Below are 24,145 nucleotides of genomic sequence, written 5' to 3' on the forward strand. Positions count from 1 at the left end.
GGAAACGAGCATCATAAAGAACAGACGATAACTTGATATTTGGAGTATAAACAATAAAATATGTTCCAGAGATAGGAGTGGAAGAACCATCTTCAATTCTGACAGTGTCTTTTTGTAGACATGGAAAATAATTAAGAAAGCCTTCAGAGGAGCCCGTCATATGTCTATTTGCATCAGAATCAATAATCCATAAAGCAGAACCAAGAGACGAAATAAAAGTATTATCAAAAGTGCTTACATTATCCACACAAGTCATTGCCATATCAAGCAAAAATTACCCTTTTTTGTTACAAACATTGAAAAGTTACTGTTATTGAAGAAAAAAATAGCAAAAATTACCCTTTTTTGTTACAAACATTGAAACGTTACTGTTATTGAAGAAAAAATTAGTGTTCACAGGTGTTATAAGTTATAGAAAGTAAATAGTTAATATAAGAAGTAAATATTGATAGATGGGTCAGTTGCTTAATCTTAGGGATTCTATAATCATAGGCTTGATTTTCCTTCCAGTTTAGATACAGTCTCTCATGTATAAATAGGTTGTAATCTCTATTGTGAAGTACAACAAATATTATCCTTCTACATGGTATCAGAGCATTTCTCGTAGAGATTTAATTTTTTTCTCTCTCGTCAAATTAAAATTTTTTTTTTTTGGAGACTAGGGCTATGTTCATTTGGGTTACCCATAAAGATAACATTTGGATCTCACTGTCGTTAGAGTTGCCACACTGTCCCCTTGTCAGATCTGAGGTTTGTTTGCCGTTCGGGTGTTGGGTGGAGGTGTTTTAGGTACTATTCATATTCAGGGGGTACTGTTCATCGGCACTATTCACGGGTACTGTTCATCGGTATTGTTCACGCCGGGTACTATTTTCTGATCTGTGTTTCTTTTGTTGCTATCGTTTTGGGTTGGTTGTCCTTATAGTTGAAGTTAAAACCACCACCGTAACTGATGTGATTCCTATGATGACTAAAATCACGGAACACAAATTGAATGGATCTTCCGATCAGGAAATTTTGATATCTGCAGATGAGTATGCACAATTCATCTAATACCAAGCATCTCTAATATCCTCTAATTCCTCCTCTATCATTGCAATTGCCGAATCAGGTAACTATACTGCATGTCTTGTGTCTTCATCCTCCAAATGGGTTATTGATTCTGGTGCTACCGATCATATGTTAGGTAATTCTACCCTTTTGTCCAATCTTGAGTCTCATACATTGTCTTCTTATGTTACTCTTGCTGATGGCACTAAATCTTCTGTTATGGGTTCTGGTCATGTCAACTTAACCCCTTCTCTTTCTGTATCCTCTGTGTTATGTCTCCCTAAGTTCGCATTTAATTTGCTTTCCGTGAGTAAACTCGTGCATTGAATTGTTGTGTCTCGTTCTTTCCTTATCACTATGTTTTTCAGGATCTTTCGACGAAGCAGATTATTGGTAGAGGGAGTGAGTCAAAGGGTCTTTACGTCTTGGATCAGCAACTACCTCGATCTCTGGTATGCTCCACGCATTTAACACCTTTTGATGTTCATTGTCGTTTGAGCATCCTTCTCTCTCGGCTTTGAAGAAGTTATATCCACAGTTTCATTCTTTGTCTATTCTAGATTGTGACTCTTGTCAATTTGTCAAACATCATTGTTTACCTACACTGTCTAGAGTTAATAAACGGGCTTCGTCCCCCTTTGAGTTAGTCCATTCAGATGTTTGGGGTCCTTGTCCTATTGTGTCTAAGTCTGGCTTTAAGTATTTTGTTACTTTTGTTGATGATTTCTCTCATACTACTTGGTTATTTTTAATGACGAGTCGTTCAGAATTATTTTCTATTTTTTGTGCATTTTATGCTGAAATCCAAACCCAATTCAATACTTCCATCCGTATATTGCAAAGTGATAATGCTAAAGAGTATCTCTCTAGGGAATTTCAATCTTATTTGTTACAAAAAGGGATTCTTCATCAGTCCTCTTGTGTTGCCACTCCTTCACAAAATGGAGTTGCTGAAAGAAAAAATCGACATCTTCTTGAAGTAGCCAGAGCCCTCTTATTCCAAATGAAGGTACCTAAATGTTTTTGGGCTGATGCTGTATCCACTGCTTGTTTTTTTATCAATCGCATGCCTTCCTCCATCCTTCATGGTGATATCCCTTATAACATTTTGTTTCCTATTGAGCCACGTATCTTTGGTTGTACTTGTTTTGTTCGTGATGTTCGTTCACAGGTTACTAAATTGGATCCCAAATCACTCAAATGTGTCTTCCTTGGCTACTCTCGACGTCAGAAAGGGTATCGTTGTTTTTCTCCTGATCTGAATCGGTATCTTGTGTCTGCGGATGTAACATTCTTTGAATCCACTCCGTTTTTTCTGCCATCATCTGTTTATAACACCCAGGAGGAGGAAGATGACCTCTTGTTATACACTGTTTGCTCTCTGTCTCCTCAGACTACTCCTACACCTTTTGCTCATGTGCCAGGTCGTCCTCCCATCTTTCATGTGTATTCCAGACGCTTAGAGGACTCTGACTCCGATCCTGCTCCCACTGATCCTTCACTGTCTGATTTGGATTTGCCCATTGCTCTTCGCAATGGTAAACGTACTTGCACTTATCCTATTTCATCTTGTTTCTCTTATGATCAATTATCCTCCTCTTCTCGTTGTTTTGTCACTGCTTTAGATTCTATTTCAATTCCCAAAACTGTTATTGAGGCTTTGTCCCATCCTGGTTGGCGTGCTGCAATGGAAGAGAAAATGATGGCCCTTGACACTAATGGTACTTGGGAGTTGATGTCCTTGCCCCCAGAAAAGCGGGCTATTGGGTGCAAATGGGTGTTCGCAGTGAAAGTAAACCCTGATGGATCTATTGCTCGCCTCAAGGCCCGTTTAGTGGCCAAAGGTTATGCACAAACTTTTGGAGTTAACTATTCTGATACATTCTCCCCAGTTGCCAAGCTCGCATATGTCCGATTGTTTATTTCCTTAGCGGCTACTCATGATTGGCCTTTGCATCAACTGGATATTAAAAATGCTTTTCTTCATGGTGATCTTCAGGAGGAGGTTTATATTAAGTAACCACCTGGTTTTGTTGCTCAGGGGGAGTCAGGTAAGGTTTGTAGACTTCGAAAATCCCTTTATGGCTTGAAACAGAGTCCTTGGGCATGGTTTGGCAGGTTTAGTGAGGTGGTCCAACAGTTTGGAATGAAGATGAGTAAGTGTGATCACTCAGTGTTTTATAGAACTTCTGATAGTGTAATAATTATGCTTGTAGTATATGTGGATGATATCGTTATTACAGGAAGTGACATTGCTGGCACATCCCTAAAAGAATTTCTTAAAACACAGTTTTATACAAAGGATTTGGGTTCCTTGAAATATTTCTTGGGAATCGAAGTTATGCGGTGTAAGAAAGGCATCTTCTTATCTCAAAGAAAATATGTTCTTGATTTGTTGGCAGAAACAGGAAAATTGGGTGCTAAGCCTTGTAGTGCCCCAATGACCCCTAACCTTCAACTTACCACAGAAGACAGTGAGCCATTTGCAGATCCTGGAAGGTATAGAAGATTAGTTAGCAAGCTGAATTATTTGACGGTGACTCGTCCTGATATTGCATATTCAGTGAGTGTGGTAAGTCAGTTTATGTCTTCTCCTACTATTGCTCAGTGGGATGCTCTGGGACAGATTCTTTGTTACCTTAAAGGGGCCCCAGGGCGAGGCCTATTCTATGGTAACCATGAGCACTCAAATATTGAATGCTTTTATGATGCTGATTGGGCAGGCTCGAAAGTTGATAGGAGGTCAACTGCTGGGTATTGTGTTTTTATGGGAGGTAACTTGGTCTCATGCAAAAGTAAGAAGCAAAATGTGGTCTCCCGTTCTAGTGCTGAATCTGAATATCGAGCCATGGCACAAGCCATTTGTGAAATCTTGTGGGTACGTCAACTGTTGAAAGAAGTTGGGTTCACAAATTCGGTGCCTGCTGAGTTGTGGTGTGATAATCAAGCAGCTATCCACATTGCCTCCAATCCAGTATTTCACGAGAGGACTAAACACATCGAGATTGATTGTCATTTTATTCGTGAAAAGATCCAACAAAAGATAATATCAACAGGACATATCCGAACTGGAGAACAATTAGGAGATTTTTTCACTAAAGCTCTAAATGGGACTCGAGTTGATTATATATGTAACAAGTTGGGCATGATTAATATTTATGATCCAACTTGAGGGAGAGCGTTATAAGTTATAGAAAGTAAATATGTTAATATAGAAAGTAAATATTGATAGATGGGTCAGTTGCTTAATCTTAGGGATTGTATAATCATAGGCTTGATTTTCCTTCCTGTTTAGATACCGTCTCTTATGTATAAATAGGTTGTAATCTCTATTGTGAAATACAACAAATATTATCCTTCTACAACAGGCAAAAAGGGAAGAGTCTAGGCAGATCAGATGCGCAACTTGCGACTTGAAGATGAGTCTGCAAAAAGAATCACTGCCGAAAAAAACCACCGGAAAATGTCTCATACGCCAAAAAAAAGTGAACCAAGTCATGGGTTCCGGATAGCCGTCAAAAAAGACCACTAGAAAATGTTACATGCGCCAGCACATGGGAGAGACGCGTAATCTTGAGACGGCGCGTGGCTTCATGCGTGTGACCGGACGGTGACGACAATGACGAGGGGAATGGCCCGGAAATTGGATGGGCTTTCCTTTGGGATGGGTGGTGTCGAACAACTCTCTTGATATAGTAGCCTAGAAGCTTGACCTATTAGTTAACCCTAACTTTTTTGTGACAGGTTTGAAATTTATGCCAATTAAGGTGGCAAAACTTTAATACCATGAAGAATTTTGAAATGAATTTTTTATTCTATTTCAATTGAATTAATCTTTACAAGATTTGAGTATTTATATACAAATAATCAACTTAAATTATGAATATTTACAATAAGAATAAAATCTCTATAATCAATCCTAATTGGTCAACAATACTACTTACAAGAGTACATAATAGGTAACAAATTAAATCAATCCCCTAATTTTAGCCTAATCGTAATTTAAGCACCTAATGCACACTATCATGGAAAATCTTGACTATTTACAAAAATTATCTCAATAGTGTTATTTTGTGAATTTTGAAGAAATTCACAGTAGTAGTGCCGGACGCAGTACAGTCCAATACGCCAACATTCCATCCAAGTATAATACTGTTATTGATACATTATCCCTCCCTTGTTCATCCATTTAAATATGGATATGGAGTCATATACTAATAAGGTGGCATTCTCATTGTGCTCCACTGATTGATGCCTGTTGGTTCTTGGAAGTGTACAATGATTGCCAATCATTTGCAACCTGGGTCACAGTTGTGGTTCTAAAATGTATTGCCTGATTATCCCTTTCTTCTACAGAATCTTTTGGGAGTCGAAGAAATTTGAAGGAAAAACTGAAATGGTAGAGCCATGGTATGGAACTGCCTACAGTATTGAGAAAATCACCACCTGCGCAATTCAGGTTAGTGATGGATTTGGCTTTTGTGATCGCATTCAACATAATGATAACTAGTGAAAAAGTAATGTTATTTGGATATACTTAATAGTTTGTCTTGTTTGTTGCTGACTAAATTGCATATTTTTCTACATTAGGGAAAAGAAATTTTGCACTAAAGTAATGTCTGATTGCAGGAATGGATGCTGTCTGCTCCTGTTGTAAATCTGCATTTACCAGAACCTAATGTGTTTATCCCTACTGATTTATCACTAAAAACTGCTCAAGAGAAGGTCTGATCAGATATCTGATTCCACCTGTATATTTTTTGCTAGTAGTTTCTGATTTGATGGACCTTTAAAGCAGGTCAAATTTCCAGTTCTTTTAAGAAAGTCATCCTTATCTTCTTTGTGGTACAAGCCCGACACAATGTTCTCTACACCCAAGGCATATGTTAAGATAGATTTCAGTTGTCCCCATGCTGGCAGCTCTCCTGATGCTGAAGTTCTAACTGATATGTTCACTCGATTGTTAATGGATTATTTGAATGAATATGGTAAGATGAATCAAACTTGAGTTTACCTCAGTGAAGAGAGAGATTTACATTCTCTTTTGAATTATTTTGTTTTAAATTGCAATAGTTTTTTATTTAATGGTCGTCCGAACCCAAAAATAAAAATTGTTTTTCATAAATCTCTTTTAAAATGTTAGTTGCAGCTTAATTTGTTTTGTATGTTTCAGCTTATCATGCACAGATTGCTGGTCTATATTATGGCATTACAAACACTGACAGTGGCTTTCAGGTAGTAATCAAACTTCTTATTATGTCTGTGGTGGAGGGGGAAATATAAAACTGAAAATCTTCTTTCTTCCCTAGTTATTTCCCTGCCCCCCCACCCGGCTTCCCTTTTCTTTTTGTGTGCTTTTGTAATGAATTGCAATCTTCAAAGTTTTCATGATATTATAATCATTTTGTGCTGTGATGCACTCTTTTTTTTCCCCTTCTCTCTCTCTCTTGTGTTTGAGGGGGATATTGATTATGAATATACTTACGTGCTGTTTATATCTGCTTCTTTAGGTGACTGTGGTTGGTTATAATCACAAACTGAGGATCTTACTGGAAGCAGTTATTGAAAAGATTGCAAAATTTAAAGTTAATCCTGAAAGATTTTCTGTGATCAAGGTAATGATTAAGGATTCACATTCTTCATTGATCTGTAGTTTCCAGCATTATCAAATTTCTCACTGGTGCTCTTTTGAAAGGTGCGTCCTTTTGAATCAATTGTCAAAGTAGTGAGAATTTTCTGTGTTCATAATGCTGTACTGAATCAGGACAGTGATCCTTTTAAAGCTCAAATCCTTGAGGAGCCCAAAATACTTTGTTTTGAACTGTGTTTTGAGAAATTCTTATAGAGATGTAATGTTGACAACATTACTTTCTGTGATAAAACACTCAGTGATCATACTTACTCATCTGTATTCTAAACTGTTAGACCACCTCATTGTACCTGTCAAACCATGCTCAAGGACTCTGTTTCAAGCCACAAAGGAATTTTCAAAGTTTACAAATCTTGCCTAACTTCCCCTGAGCAACAAAACAACCAGGTGGTTGCTCAATACAAACTTCCTCCTAAAGGTCACCATGGTGAAAAAAAAAAAATTAATATCCAGTTAATGCAAAGGTCAATCATTTGTAGCTGCCAAGGAAACGAACAATTAAACAGATGCGAATTTAGCAACCAAAGAGAAGATATCAGAATAGTCAACTCCATAAGTTTGAGCATAACCTTTGGCCCTAAACGGGTTTAAGGCGAGCAACAGATCCATCAGGGTTTATTTTTATGGGAAACACCCACTTACACCCAATAGCCCGCTTTCATAAAGGAAAGGACACCAACTCCCAAGTACCATTAGTGTTTATGGCTATCATTTTCTCTTCCATAGCAACGTGCTAATCAGAGTGGGATAAAGTCTCGATAATAATTTTAGGGATTGAAATAGAATATAAAACAGTGGCAAAATGACAAGAGAAGAATTACCATAAAAGATGAAATAGGATGAGTGCAAGTACGTCTACCGTTGCGAAAAGCAATGGGCAGATCCAAATCAGATGGTGACGAATTGGTGAGGGCAAGGTGTCCGCCGACGAAGAAGCTGATAGCGGAGCAGAGTCAGAGTCCTTTAGGCGTTTGGAATAAACATTAAAAATGGGAGGGCGACCTGACATGAGCTGAAGATGCAGGAAGATTCTGAGGGTGAGACAAAGAGCGAACAGTGTATACCAAGAGGTCATCTTCCTTCCCTGTGTGTCATAAACAGATGATGATGGAAAGAACAGAGTGGACTCAAAAAATGTTACATTAGCAGACACAAGGTACTGATTAAGATGAAGAGAAAAACAAGGATACTCTTTTTGAAGCCGAGAGTAGCCAAGAAAGACACATTTGAGTGATTCGGGATCTAATTTAGTAATATGTGGACGAACATCACGAACAAAATAAGTACACCCAAAGATACATGGTTAATAGGAAATAAAGATTTAGTGAGAAACAAAATGTTATAAGGGATATCACCATAAAGAATGGAGGACGGCATGCGATTGATTAAAAAATGTTAAATTTGGATCAGATCTAACTCACCCCAAAAGCTAGCTCAAGGGGGAGGATTGCCTATGACTCATATAAGGGGCACATTACCCCTTTCCACAATTGATGTGGGATTCAACACATCCCTTCCCGCTCAGAATTTTACTGGTGCGTGACATTCATGGGAGGCCCAACATCGGATGGAGAGGCTCTGATATCATGTTAAATTTGGGTCAGGCCTAACTCACCCCAAAAGTTAGTTCAAGGGGGAGGATTGCCTATGACTCATATAAGGAGCACATTACTCCTTATCCCCAGAATTTTTACCATTGCGTGACATATTTATAGGAGGTCCCACATCGGATGGAGAGGCTCTGATACCATGTTAAATTTGGGTCAGGCCTAACTCACCCCAAAAGCTAGCTCAAGGGGGATGAGTGCCTATGGCTCATATACTTTCCACAACCGATGTGGGATTTAACACACCCCCCTCACGCCCAGAATTTTACTGGTGCGTGACATATTCATGGGAGACCCAACATCAGATGGGGATGCTCTGATACCATATTAAAGTTGGGTCAGGCCTAACTCACCCATCACCCAAAAGTGAGTTAGGCCTAGCCCAAATTTAATATGGTACCAAAGCCTCCCCATCCGATGTTGGGCAGGGTGAGTTAGGCCTGGCTCAAATTTAACATGGTATCAGAGCCTCCCCATCTGAGATTAGGCCTCCCATAAATATTTCACACACCAGTAAAATTCTAGGCGTGAGGGGGGTGTGTTGAATCCCACATCGGTTGTGGAAAGGGGTAATGTGCCCCTTATATGAGTCATAGGCAATCCTCCCCTTGAGTTAGGTTTTGGGGTGAGTTAGGCCTGACCCAAAATTTAACAAAAAATAAGCAGTGGACACTGCATCGGTCCAAAAGCATTTAATGACTTTCATTTGGAATAAGAGAGCTCTAGCTACTTCAAGAAGATATCGATTTTTTCGTATGGCAACCCCATTCTGTGAAGGAGCGTCAACATAGAAAGACTGATGAAGAATCTCTTTTTGTGGCAAATAAGATTGAAATTTTCCAAAAAAATATCCTTTAGCATTATCACTTTGCAATATTCCAATAGAATATTGAATTAAGTTTGGATTTCAGCATAGAAAGCACAAAAAATAGAGAATAATTATGAACGACTCTTCATTAAAAATAATCAAGTAGCGCGAGAGAAATCATCAACAAAAGTAACAAAGTATTTAAAGTCAGATTTAGACACAATAGGACAAGGACCCAAAACATCTGAATGTACTAACTCAAAGGGGGGACAAAGCCTGTTTATTAACTCGAACACTATAGGTAAACAATGATATTTGATAAATTGACACGAATCACAATCTAAAACAGATAAAGAATGAAACTGTGGACATAACTTATTCAAAGCAGAGAGAGAAGGATGCCCTAACCGATGATGAACATCAAAAGGAGTGAAACTCGTGGAACATGCACGAGATCTAGGTAGTTTCTGATCCAGGATGCAAAGACGCTTTGACTCACGTCCTCTACTAGTAATCTGCTTTTTCGAAAGATCCTAAAATACACAATAATCAAGAAAGAACAAGACACAACAATTTAGTGCATGAGTAAGTTTACTAATGAAAAGCAAATTAAAGGAGAAATTAAAAAGGCATAACACAGAGGATACAGAAAGAGAAGGTGCTAAGTTGACATGTTCAGAATCCATGATAGAAGATTTAGAGTCATCAATAAGAGTAACATAAGAAGATGATGTATGAGATTCAAGATTGGACAAAATGGTAGAATTACCTGACATATGATCGATAACACTAGAATCAATAACCCATTTTGAGAATGAAGACACAAGGCATGCAGTAGAGTTATCTGAGTTGCAATTGTAGTGATAGGAGAATTAGAAGATTTTTTAGAGATGCTTGGTATTGAGTGAATTGTACATACTCATTTGCAGATATCAAAATTCCCTTATCAGGAGAAGCCTCAACTGCCATGTGCTCCATTTATGAGCGTTGATTCTTATGTTGAAGTTCCAGGCATGTCTTATTAGTGTGTTCAGGTTCACGACAATAATAATAAATGATTCCACCAGAGTCAAAAGTACTAATTGCTTCTCCAGGACGCTGAGATCCTCTACTATTATTAAAACTTTTCCTGTTCCCATCTCTATTATTATGTCTGCCACTATCATTGCGGCTAACAAGGGCACAAGTAGTGTGTGAAGGAATTGGAGAGGAAGATTTTATACGTAACACCCTAGTAAAAACATCATGTAACGATGATATTTCATAGTTATAAAGAATCTAAGATTTAGCTGTCTTAAACTCTGGACGGAGACTTGCAAGGGAGCTCATAATAACCATTTACTCTCATTGAGCTTGTTAAATTTTCATATATGTGCTAAAAGGTATCAAGACATTAAGTTTCTCATAAACTCTTAAAATTCATAAAATATGAGTTATGAGTTCTATTCTGTTTATTAGTTCGATAAAATGTCTTACACACGTCATAAATGCAAGAAATATTCTCTTTGCCTGAGTATAAAAACTCGAAATAATATATTAATTTTTTAACAAATTCACAGTGATTAGTAAGACTGATTATCTCACTAGGAATAGAATTTTGGATTTGCAAAAATAATCGAGCATCATCCATCGTCTAGTCTTTCCTATTGTCATGAGTTGGAAGATCTTTAGAAGGTGATTGTCCATTCCGATACTACGTAAATATATACGGATAGCTATTCTTACTCCAATCCAGAAAATTAGATCTATTTAATTGTTTTGTGATTTTAGTCATCACAGGAATCGCATCAGCTATGGTGTTTTTAATTTTAGCCATGGAAACAATCCATCCAAATCAATGGCAACAGAAGTCACAAAAGAAAAAAAAGAAAAAAAAGATGTGAACAGTCCCAGTGACGTGAACAGTATCCAAAATGCAATCCAATTCAAAAATACCTCCACAAAATACCCAAATGGCAAACTGACCACAGAACTGAAGAGAGGACCTCGGGGCGTCACCGGCGATGGTGAGTGGAGCACAGTCGGGCAATCGGTGCATCTCCATGCGCCGGCGAGTGGGACAGTGTCAGAAACAAGTTGCGGCGCATGAAGGCCACTTGTCGGTCAAACATTCGTCAGCTCTTCAGGGCAGCGTTGCCCGCTCTCCGGCGTCCTTCCTGGATGGGCGGTGAGAGACAAATGTCACCCTATATAGGTAATCTAAAAGAACAGGACAAAAGGAGCCTTAAGTCTCCAAATAGAACAGAGAAAAAAATTTCAAATCTTTTGTCTACAAGGCTCTGATACCATATAGGAAAGTAATATTTCTTGTCTCTATTATAATAGAGATTACAATATAGTTATACATAAAAAAACCTATCTAGAAAGGAAAGTAAGCCTATGATCATGCAACCCCTGAGATTAAGCAACTAACAAATCTATTCATATTTACTTCCTATATATAGATTTACTTCCTATAACAATCTGGATATAATACTCTGCTTTTTACTTTTTCAGGATACAAGGTTTCCTCTAACAAAATGCAGTAGTCTGTAGTAGATCTTTTGTTATTCTTGGCTCCGACCCAATCAACATCTAAAAAACCTTCAACACTAATTTTACAAAGTTTAGCACTTTATGGACATGCACTAGGTCCCTTTAAATAATTTTTTTTCTGTAGTTTATGAATATGTTGGTCCCTTCAAATAAAGATTTTACTGTTGTCCCTTCAAACAAAGATTCTATAACTTAGAGACATGCCGCTGTGTAACTCTACACTTTAGAGACATGCCAGTTTGTAGCTCTACAGTTTATAGACATGCCGATCTCTTCAAAGAAATGTTTTACAATTTTTAGACTTATTGATTCCCTCACAGATTTAAAAAGAAAGCTTCTAAACAAAGATACAGATACAAGCTCTCATAGTTTCTTCAAATATGAAAATGGAGGATAAAAATAACAAACTTGATAAACTAAACTTCATTTCAACAAAACAACCATGAATGCTTTGAAAAAGGCCTCTTAGAAATCATTTGGACTCTGATGCCACTGTTGAAAATGAAAACAAGCTCTAATATCACCATTGAAATAAAAACAGAAAGCTTTGGAAGCTCCAATAATATGTTCATTTTAAAACGAAAAATAGATATCTAAAATTGAAATTAGATATTTAAAAATATAAAATATATATCTAAAACTAGACCGAAATAACTTAGAAAATAAAGTATCATGAAAACAGAATAGAAACTAAGGTTTGCGTAAGATTTGCAATAGCAAAATAAAGATGAAAATAGCTGGAACTTAGGTAACATACATCGCAGAACATGGGATTAACATCACAAAAGAGAGATAAGATGTAGAGAAGATCAAAAATCAAACATCATTGAAAAACAAAAACAAATAAATACAAAGTTTTTTTCTTTTCTTTTTCATTTTCCAACAACCCTTGACAGAACCTCTCCTTTCTCTTTTTCTTCTGATTTCCAGCTACAAAATATCCTTTTTATAGGCAAAGGAAAGCTTTTGCAAAGTTAACGACCTATACTTAGTGATTTTGCAGTTAAAAATGCATATGAAAAAATATAGTAGGATAGACAGCATTATGCCTTTAAGATACTGTCACTGTTCTTCATGACTAGTGTCCAAATTCCATATTCATATGACTAGAACATCGAGAGAATAGAAATTAGCAAAGCCCTGTGTGGACAAAGTTACAATTTCCTTTTCAACTTCTTTAGCAAGTAATTTGATCGAGAGTATACAACTTCCATAGACCCCAGTATGTGTTTCTTCTCTTCTCTTTTTTCCCTTAAAATTTTTTTAATTTTTATGTTGTTCTTTCACCTGGTTTCTCTGTCCAAGGTGAATGCATGTAATGAAGGGATTTGGACAAGTGTGTCTGCCATTTTTTGAGGCCACTGGATTGGTTTCTTTTGTTTTAGTTGAATTTTATTTGACTATATATGTAAAAATTCTCCATCATGCTGTCTTCATGTTGATGAATGAAGGATAAAGTATGGAAATTTCATTGTTCATCTTAAAAGTGCATGGTCTCACACTCTCGCTCTTTATCCAGGAAATGGTGATAAAGGAGTATGAAAATTTCAAATTTCAGCAACCATATCAGCAGGCTATGTACTATTGCTCTTTAATTCTACAGAATCAAGCATGGCCGTGGATGGATGAGCTTGAAGTGCTTCCTCATCTTGAAGCAGAAGATCTTGCTAAGTTTGCTCCAATGATGCTTTCTAGATCTTTCTTGGAATGTTATATAGCAGGTCTTTTGCCTCGATTATCGCTCCAATATTTCTATAATGTTTCTATTGAAATTTTGATTGCAGAATCATTTTGTTATTATTTTGTTTCAGGTAACATTGAAAGCAGTGAGGCAGAGTCAATAATTGAGCATATTGAAGATGTCTTTTACAAGGGTCCAAATCCTATATGCCAACCATTATTCCGATCCCAGCATTTGAGCAATAGAGTTATCAAGCTTGAAAAGGGAAAGAGTTACTTTTACCCAATTAAAGGCTTGAATCCCACTGATGAAAATTCTGCTTTGGTGCATTACATTCAGGTGATTAGATTTGTTTGTGAAGAAATTTATTTGAATATATGGAGTTGCTTTAAATGTATTTGATTTTATGTTCCTCTTTTGCTATTTTGGCCTCTAAAGTCCTTGGACATCCATGTGTGCTACCTGTATGTCCAAAAAAATATGTTTCCAACTGAGCTTTTATTTCTATCATTGCAATATACATGGTCTGCTTTATTTTTATTCCACATTTCAAGTGATATCCATCTGATGGATTCTGGAAAGGGGAAAAAAGTCCAAAAATGCAAGACAATTTATTATTTTGAATTCTTGTGTTCTCCAGTGACGATGGTTTCTCTGAAGGCATTTCTATAACTGAAATGCAAAAAGCTTGCAGAGCATTTTTGTGTTAGAATATTGGTTTTTCTTTCTTCAAGGAGGATTAATATTTTCTTTGTCCTTTCTTTTGGCCTCTCATTCTTATCTCTTAATGTTTAATTTTTTGTTTTTCCTTGAACATATAAAAATATTTTTAAATTTTTGCTTGTATTTGTTCTCATTTTCTTGAAGGGACCAAATTTCAATGTCTATTGGCAATTTAGCTTACTTGAGAATATGTATATTAGTTCTCAGGACTTAATTTTGTTTATGTGTTCCTTGCCTATGTACAATGACAAATTCATTGCTATTAAGGAAAATTACTATTAGGGTACTCAAATTTTGATATAATTAATTAGTTGTTGTAACTATTAGGGCCGATTAAAATATACCTCGTTATTTTAAAATACGATATTTTACCCTTTTGTTAATAATTGTTAAAGATTCCTTCAATCTTTAATTAAAAGTTATAAATGCCCTGCTTTAAGAAATTTAAATAGGTTGAGCAGTTTTCTGTTGAAACTAAAAATCGAGCAGGACCAAACCAACGCTATATGTATAATCTTAAAGAAACCTAGCTCTAACCCACTGCCCAGTTCATTCTTATCTCTCTCACTCTTCAATTCTTTCCACCTTCTCTTGTCCCTTGATCTTCATCCACTGTGCGTCTAGAGTGCCTCTAGTATGTCATCTTCCTCCTCCTCTTCTTCTTCTTCTTCTTCTTCTTCCCTGCCCTTGTTCAGCTCTTTCAGATTTCTTCATCTTCATTGCCTTCGACTTCTCCAAATATGTTCATCTTCATCACCGTTGGCCTTGCATTCCTTTAGATTCAATCCCAGATTCAGCCAACATGTAATGAATTCGATTATTTGTTTTGGATAAATTTGATCAATGGTTGATGGTCGCCCTCTTTGTCATTTCAGGTCTTAAGATCCTTGTTTTGAAGGGTTCAGGATGTGGGGTTTCTTAATCTAGTTGTATGGGTGTGCATTATGTCTTATGGTTTGTTTTTGTAAGATCTCTTGGAAACAGTAATCTGCCAGCCATTCAGAGTTACATCAGCAAAACTTTTGGGTTGTAAAATTGTACATTTATGTAAATGATGTTAATATATGGCATGTATATGTAAACATTTAAACCGTAACTTGAAATTTTGAATTTGGTATACAACCTTGATCCTTTTCTTTACAAATGTAATAAATTTTAGTTTTTTTTGTTGGTAATAGTATTGTAACTTATTAGATTATAGAGTTTGAATTGTTATGGTATTAAAACTATCTTATAGGTCTAGGAGCATTTTCAAAACGGGAAATACACCAAAATACCACTATAAAAGGCTTTTCACATTAAGTAAAACCAATAAAATAACGTTTCATTTGGTAATTTTAATAATATAAGCAAATAGTATAATTATCGACATCCGAGTTATAATATAGAACGTGGCATTCCAAACTTGGTTAAATATTTTAATCAAAGATGGGGTGATTCATTTAGTGGTATTGATGTTTGTAGGAGTTTATGGATGTGACTTGTATAAACTTCCCTCTTTGACTAACACAATTGTTACTAGAAGGACCAAATAGTAAAACATCACTTTTAAAAGCTTTTTTTTTTTTTGTAAGCTTTTTCTGGTAAATGTCTGGATTGATTAATTATTTATGTTGGTGACTTTTTTATGAGGTTCTCATAGCTGCTAAAATTGAATTGGACTAGGTTCATCGAGATGATTTTGTGCCAAATGTGAAACTTCAGCTTTTTGCTCTAATTGCTAAGCAACCAGCTTTCCACCAGCTTAGATCAGTTGAGCAACTTGGATATATCACTGCACTAATGCCCAGGTATCTGAAATTTGTTTCTTCAAGATGTATATCAAATTTGCAAAACTGCTAGGCCATTTAAGGCTTTACCAAATTTCTCTTAATATAGGAATGATTTTGGTGTTCAAGGTGTACAATTTATTATTCAATCGACTGTAAAGGTATGTAGAACATCTTTGTAAAAGTTTTCTGCAATGTAACATCATCTCATATTCTTGTTATTTATCTTGTTATTCTTGACAGGGTCCTGCACGCATTGATTTGAGAGTCGAGGCATTCCTCAAGATATTTGAAACTAAACTTTATGAGATGACAAATGAAGAATTCCAGGTGACATAAATAGTTGCACATAGATAAGTAAATTACTGTGCGTATTTTAAGAAGTGGATGAATGTTTCCAATTGTGTGGTTTACTGGTGAAAGTTTTTGTGTAAATCCATTTGCCTCCATTTGATTTTGGATGAATTCCTTGGTAATACAAAGTGAATGACTGCTGAACTGGGTGCTGTGCAGAAAAATGCTAATGCTTTGATTGATATGAAGCTTGAGAAGCACAAAAATTTGAGGGAAGAATCTCGATTTTACTGGCAAGAAATATATTATGGGACCTTAAAGTTTGATAGAAAAGATTGTGAGGTATGGATACCTATATGATCTTTCTGCAGATGTTTAATATTTGCTCTTTATATTTATGGTTGGGAATTTTTCTCTGCACTCCATGAATTCTAATGTGGAATCAGAACAAGTGACTCTATTGAGTTTTAGCCGATTAAAGCTTTTTAGTCCATATAGCTTCTCATCATCAATTTATCTTTGATGAATGCTGAAAATAGGTGGCTGCACTAAGGCAACTGGAGCAGAAAGAATTTGTGGAGTTCTTCAATGAATATATAAAAGTCAGTGCACCTCAGAGGAGGACATTAAGCGTTCGTGTCTACGGGGCCCCACATTTATCAGAGTATGCATCAGATAAAACTGAATCAGTTTCATCCAACTCTGTTCAAATAGATGATATTTTCAGCTTCAAAAGATCACAACCTCTTTACGGTTCTTTCAAAGGGGGCTTCGGCTATATGAAGTTGTAGAGATGGAACTTTGTAATTGAACCTGTTCATAGAGGATCAGAAATGGAACTTTTTCCTCCTCTAATTTGCACAAACTGGTTGATACAACTTGGGAGCTTCTGCAGTGAGGCTTAGCTCTCTGAGGTAAACAAGACAGAAAACCTCGTGGCGATGCCATGTTTTGAAGTGAGTTTCAAGGAGTGATGAGTAATGTTTTCTTGTATCGCATCAGGATGTGAAGTCCTGTTTCTAATACTCTTAGGATTTCAACTTGCAAACTTAAAAGATTATATTGTAACTTAAGCTTAAGTAAACCTTCAAAATTTGTAAAACATTTGTATAAGTTGGAAACATAAATATGGGTTTAGGAACTGGCAATAAAATTTATGTTGTGTAATCTCACTTTTTGGAACTTATCCTCCTGGCTTTATGAATCTGAGACTCTACTTCTATAAATCTGGGATATGAATTGATGTCCTTTCATGCATTGATATACTTTAAATATTTCATTTCAATTGGTTATTTACCATGTATGAGATCCTACTAAGCATTTATGATTGTCTGTCCATGGATGCAACAGTAATTTGAAAGGATGACTTATTTGAAATTTTTTTAAATTCAGAAGCATTTTGTCGTTTACTATACTCTCTCGTCTTTAGCTGCTTGGATATGTACCCAGTTCTTTTTTTTTTTCCAGATATTCTTATAAGTGGTTGCTAATGACATGTTTGTTAAAATGTAATTTAACATAATAAAAAAGTTCATAAATAAAATTATAATTTTTTTTCTTTTATTATATAAGAAAAGAAAATGAGACGGTGTGAGTCAGCAGATGAATCGAAATTATTGTGATCCAATCAATTTAATTAATCTCTAAATGCAAAATTTATCGAGTATTTGCGTAAGTAATTTTTATTTGATCACTTCACTTTATAAATATATTATTATAACACTTACAAATTTAATATAATTAATAGTAAGTATATCTGAATAAATTTAAAAAATTTTAAATTTTATTCTTTTTATTTTTAATTTCTAATTTAAAAATATATATATATATCTTTGAATCTAATTTTCTAATTTAAAATATATATATATATATATATATATATATATATATATATATATATCCTTAGAATCCAATGAAATTTCCGATGTAAGTCCTACATAGAATGTCTTATGTTTCTTTTATTTAAGAAAACTTTCGATCTTTGTCTAAATAAGCATATTTTTTAATTTTAAAGCAAAATTTAAGACAAAACTAATCATTTTCTTAGAAAATTAAAATAATGTATATTTAAATTTTTATTAATAAAAATAATAATTTATATATTAAAATTATTTTTAAATACTAAAGCCTATTTATTTTCAAACAATAAAAATAAAAAAGAATTAAAAAAAATTAATTTTTCCTAACTTAAAAAGGTTAGGATTAATTTGACAAAAAAGTTAAAAATGGAATTATATGGACATGAACTAGAAGTTTAAGATCAAAATTGAACATTCATCCAAAAAAACTTCTAAATGACACGTAGAACATATTACATATGTCTTTCACCGGATATTCCACCGGATTTTTATGTTTACGACCATTTGTAGGCAAGATTAAAAGGTGAATTATTTTATGAATAAAAATAAAGTTGAGTGACAGTAAAAATTATCTAATTAAATTAAATTAAATGGGTAACTGTATATATTTTTTAATTTCAAAAAATATATATTCATTACATTATAATAATATAATAAATTTTATAAAACAATACTTATTCACTTTTAATATATAATTATTTTATAAATTTTTATGCTTATCTATAAATATAAAATATTTGATAATAATATTTAAAATATGTGTGTATGTGTATATATATATTAACGGTGAAAGTGAAATTTTATTTTTAAAATTTTAATAAATATTATTTAGTTTTATATTAATAATATTATATTTAATTAATTTTCTAACGACTCATTTATTGAATTATTGACCATTGATCTTGTACTTTTTATTAGGTCAACCTCCAACCTGCTTTATTTCTTTGTGTAATTCTTTGCTCATCTTTTTCAATTTGTACTAAACAACACCTGAATTTTCATAATATATTAAAATTTCCCCTCTTTCTTATTTTTTTTTTTTAAAATTTAAACTGCCCTCTTTCTTAATACTATGAATCGCAACAAGACCAAACTAAATGCATCCAAAAGTCAGAATTGATGGTATTGAAAACCTTAACCAATATCAAGAAAAATGTTGGTATTAATTTTGAATAAATGTAAAAAAAAGGATTTAATGAATTTGTATATTTAAGGAATAACTAAATAATTAATATTGAACAAAAATATACTCATATTTTTCAAAAATAAAGAGAAATTAGTTAGGGATAGTAATTCTTTTCAATAAAAGTTTGGTTTGGGCACTAGTTTCTTTTTTTCTAGTTTGGCAACAAATTTCTTCTTTTTCTACATTACAGAATAAAAGATCAAATCAGAGGCATCAAACGCCTTAGCGGCCTTGTCTCCACAACTGGATAACCGTGTAGAATCCTGAACCTGCGCGTGAGTGAAACTTCCACCGTCATGGCCGTCGTCGTGGTGGTAGAGATGGTGGTTGTCGGAGTTAGAGGGAGGATGGTAGTACATGCGAGCAGTATGTGGGCAGTGAGAGTAAAATCTTCCAGCAATTCTGACACCAGCATCCAGCAATTCCACGTACTTGCTCATCTCTTCTCTCTCTACACAAATACTGTTTTCTTCTTCCAAATGCCTGAAAACTTAAAAGCTCTCTCTTTTGCTCCTTTGTCTGAGAGAGAGGGAGAGAGAGAGAGAGAGAGAGAGAGAGAGAGAGAGGCTTGAAGTTTGAGAGACGGTGGAGAGAGTCATCACAATGTTGGTTAATATAGGGAGATTTTTCCTGTAATTTTGGCTTTCTCTGACTTTTCTCTCTATTTGTTGTTAGTTCACTCTTTTTCTCTTTCCATGTTAATTTCAACTTTTTTTGTTTACTCATTCTCCCTTCTCCACCTTTTCATATTTGCTTGTAAGCCCTCCAAACAGCACAAAATAATATATATATATATATATATATATATATATATATTGTAATTATTTTAAAAAATCAACTTTTATTTTACAAAATTAAAATTAATGTTCAAATACTGCATGATATGATATATTTTTTGGCTGTACCACTGATCAATACAAAATAAATTTTGATTTTTTTATTGTGTTTAACTTTGCACACACACGGGGCATGATGTTTACATTACGCACCTTATAAATATTTGATATCAAGATATATTATATAATAAAAAATTAGGAAAACTACTATTTAATTTTTTTTAATATAAAAAATTTAATAATTAAATTTTTAATTTTAAAATTACATTAAATATTTTTAAAAATTTTAAAAAATTTATTTATTAATCAGTATTATTAAAATTTTGAGTTAATATCATGATTTATTAAAAGGGAAGAGAAAAAAATTTATTCCTAAAGTTATCCTTCTTTTTTCTAAGTAAATAATCAAAACTATTGAAAATATTTTATGTTTTTTTTAACTTTTAATAATTAAAATTAATAAAAAAATATAATTGATTCTGTGTATAAGAATTTTTTTCAAGTAAACGGTAAATTATCACTTTAAAATAGTTAGCACCACAAAATTTAATAAGTGAATAAGTAATTTACCTGCAAAAAAGAAACTTTAAACGACTACCGTACTAGAAATCAAGAGAAAATATGGGATATCAAAACAGATCGACTTCAAATCAGACAGATCTACCTTCTAAAAAATTAGAACAGGTCTCCATAATAATTAAATTATCATTTAACAGCTATAATCTGATATAATAGATATTGCTATATTATCAAAAAATATTATAATTAATTATTCTATTACAATATAAAAATTAATGATTACAGAGATAAAAATATATTATTTTTTTATATTAATACTCTGAATTTTAAATAATTTTTTACTCTCATCTTATTTTTTAATTTATCAATTTAAGCGTGAAAATAGCTATTTTTCTTTCTCCATCTTATAAATCTAATCAATTACACTATAATTTTAATTCGGCCGCATTAAAATTTTAATTTTAGTGGATATTTAAAATTTAAAATTATTTTAATGTAATTTAATCATACAAAATAATAATAAACCATTGTAAATAATAAAATGTTAGTAAAATACTTTATTTTTAAAAATTTTAAAGTAGGGGTGGTGACATTGTCTTGGTCAAAATTGTGGTCTCCTTCAATAGATGACCCAATCTATCTCCAGAAGGTCCAAGAAATGCTATTAGTCACAAAATTTTGACCAAGTAATTTAATTAATTGGAAAATGTTAAAAAGAAAAATATTAGGGGCAAATTATGAAATATATAGAAGTACAAGGGCGTAAAGGCAAAAGTAAAAAGACTGCTCCTTCTGACGTGCTGCATGTATATTTTTTATTTCTCGAAGGCTGTATGTATGTATATTCACTTGTTCAGTTTCTGGTTATTCAAATATTTATTACATGACGTTAGGAAGGGTCCACTTTAAACATCAAGCTTTGGCCTTTTCGCCGCGCATTGTTGACGGCACTGTGTGGGGTGAACTTCCCAATTGTGCCTCTTCTTTCATGTCCTTTTCCTAACAACCCTAGAATGTTAGAAAGGGTATTTTACAATTTTGCCTCAACAATTTGTCAAAACTATATGTTATTATTTTTTCTTTTTGGGTATTTGTTGACTCCACTTGTTTATATAAAAAAAAAAAGTTATATATATAATATATATATTTTATAAAAGATCTTTTTATAAAACTATTATTTAACAATAATTTAATGTTTAGTATATAAGTGTAATATTAAAAAAAAATAATGTTAATAAATTCATACATAAATCTATATTTAGTAGTACTAGTTTTTTTTTAACGTACAACTGCATTTATGTGTTTATATATTTATTTTTATTTTAATTGTAATATTTTAAGTGTTAAATAATATTTTTAATTTAAATTAATTAATGAATATAATAATAATATTATTTAACTTTCTTATTATTAGAGTTTTATTGCATACTAAAATGATATATTGTTAGTATTATTTAAATCTCCCCATATTTATCAATATTTAATATTTAATTTTTATTATATCAGATTAATTTTTAAAATTTAATTTCATAATAAAAAATACAATAAATGAAATAATTTAACGCATGAATTTTGTCTTTAAATAAAAAATATGAATTTGTCATTGTTATTTTTTTAATGAGTTTTAAGTTACGGTTGAATAAAAAGGCATGCAATTATATAAATTTAAAAATTATTTAAAAATGATATAAATAATTATTCAATTAAATTATATGCTCTCCTATTTTTTTGTTAGATTGTTACAATTTCTCACAGAAAGAGAAGATGAAAATATATTTTTTTGTTAGATTGTTATAATTTCTCACAGAATGAGAAAATGAAAATATAAATATGAATGTTGCTCATCTATGGTGTTAATAGAAAGTGCAAAAGTTCTAGTAACATACCATTTATATTTTTCAATTTATGTCCCATATAGATAGATAATAATAAGATTTAAACACAATGTAATAAAGATTAATAAGATCTGAACATAATGTAATATAAACTAATGAGAGTTAGATATATTTGTCATAAAAACAAATAGTTAGAATAAATCTAAAATAAGTAAGAATAAAAATTATTATCTTTAAAAAAATATTCAATAAGAACATCGAAAAAGTGAAAAAAAATTAAAAGTTGCAATTAACAAAAATAGTTAATTTTTTCTTTTTAAATATAAGACAATTTTTGTATGATTGACTTATAGAATAAAGTTTCCATTCTCTATAAATTTTCAGGTAAATAGCTTCTAGATTTGTTTTAAGTGATGTTGTGGGGCGCTGGCCTTTACCTTTAATTTTGTAAGTCGTTAATATTTAAGATTTTATGGGTATTATTATTTTTATTAGATCTCATATTAATATATATTTTATTGATTTAAGATTGTACAGAGATATAAATTATAATTAAGTTGTATAGAGATATAAATTATAATTAAGAAAGATTATTTTTTAGGAATGAGTTAGAAACTTATTCATGATGTTTTCTCTTATAAAGTAATAAATAACATTAAAATAAAAATAAAATAAAATAAAATAACATTAACTCAATTTAATAATATAATAAAAATTTATATAAGAATATTTTCAAATAAAAATTATAACTACAGAAAACATAAATTATAGAGAATTACCTTTTTCAAATTGTAAAATTATCTTTAGGTCGTAGATTAACCTGAATTGATGATAAAGGTTGAATCTTAATTTTAATATTATGTTTATCTTAAAATAATGGTGAAATTGTAATAAAAATAACCTCTTAATATAAATATATTATTTTAATTCAATTTGAATTAGGATTGATTATTAAAATTCAATTTAAATAGTTTTAAACTAATCAGAGTTTATTTATGATATTACTTCCTAAATAATAAGATCATAGTTTATTTATAATACTACTTTCTAAATAATAATTAGCATTAATTGAAAATAAAATTAAAATTAAATTAACTCAATTTAATAATAAAATAAAAATCTAAGTATAAGAATATTTGCAAATAGGAATTACAATTTTATTTAGGACTCAAATTAATTAGCCGATAAAAAAAATAAAATTATTTTTTCATAATGTTTGAATTTTAATTTAATGTTATGTTTGTATTAAAATAATAGTAAAAGTAATAAAATACAGTATAGATTATAGATTCAAATTCTATATGAAATAAAATTTCTTAATACAACATAAAATAAATAATTAAATTATTTATACTATTCTGATATAGGATGTCTTCAATTCAACATTATAAATTTTCATTAAATTATGAATTCAAATTCTATATGAAGTAGGATTTCCTTAATTCAACATAATAAATTATTTATAATATTACATAAATTATAAATTAAATTATTTATAATATTATATAAATATTAATTAATTAATTATAAATAATTTAAAAATATTTTAGTCCATTCAAAAGTTGGCCCTCTATACTTTTATATATATTATAGATTAATAAGATTTTTAAATTTTAAAAATTGAGTAATCTTTAAAATATAAAATTATTTTTCTTAAAAATGTTTATTTTTTAAATAAAAAATAATTTGCATTAATTTTTTTTTAAATATTACAAGCATCAAAAAATATGAAAAAAAAATATTTTTCATGACGAAAATTGAGTCTTAATTTAAAATAAGTTTTATTCGTGCCA

At 32.1% G+C, this 24,145-nt stretch overlaps 1 protein-coding gene across 5 annotated transcripts in view; it reads left to right on the top strand.

Annotated features, from left to right (window-relative positions):
- Window positions 1–17,301, top strand: part of LOC110622795 (insulin-degrading enzyme-like 1, peroxisomal) — a 40,570-nt gene extending 23,269 nt beyond the window's left edge. For 2 of the 5 annotated variants that reach the window (XM_043959466.1, XM_021767434.2), the window contains 12 exons: window positions 5,407–5,509; window positions 5,680–5,775; window positions 5,846–6,038; window positions 6,224–6,285; window positions 6,561–6,665; window positions 13,170–13,371; window positions 13,462–13,670; window positions 15,720–15,844; window positions 15,933–15,984; window positions 16,067–16,153; window positions 16,337–16,459; window positions 16,657–17,301. In XM_043959466.1, coding sequence (XP_043815401.1) covers window positions 5,407–5,509; window positions 5,680–5,775; window positions 5,846–6,038; window positions 6,224–6,285; window positions 6,561–6,665; window positions 13,170–13,371; window positions 13,462–13,670; window positions 15,720–15,844; window positions 15,933–15,984; window positions 16,067–16,153; window positions 16,337–16,459; window positions 16,657–16,908 — 1,609 coding nt within the window. In that variant the 3' untranslated portion in view covers window positions 16,909–17,301. Of the gene's footprint in view, window positions 1–5,406; window positions 5,510–5,679; window positions 5,776–5,845; window positions 6,039–6,223; window positions 6,286–6,560; window positions 6,666–13,169; window positions 13,372–13,461; window positions 13,671–15,719; window positions 15,845–15,932; window positions 15,985–16,066; window positions 16,154–16,336; window positions 16,460–16,656 lie in introns of those variants that run through there. The other 3 variants (XM_021767432.2, XM_021767433.2, XM_043959467.1) reach the window with 3 other exon arrangements.
- Window positions 17,302–24,145: the final 6,844 nt, after the last annotated feature.

This window comes from Manihot esculenta, chromosome 9, assembly GCF_001659605.2.
Source record: "Manihot esculenta cultivar AM560-2 chromosome 9, M.esculenta_v8, whole genome shotgun sequence".
Classification (NCBI taxonomy): Eukaryota; Viridiplantae; Streptophyta; class Magnoliopsida; order Malpighiales; family Euphorbiaceae; genus Manihot; species Manihot esculenta.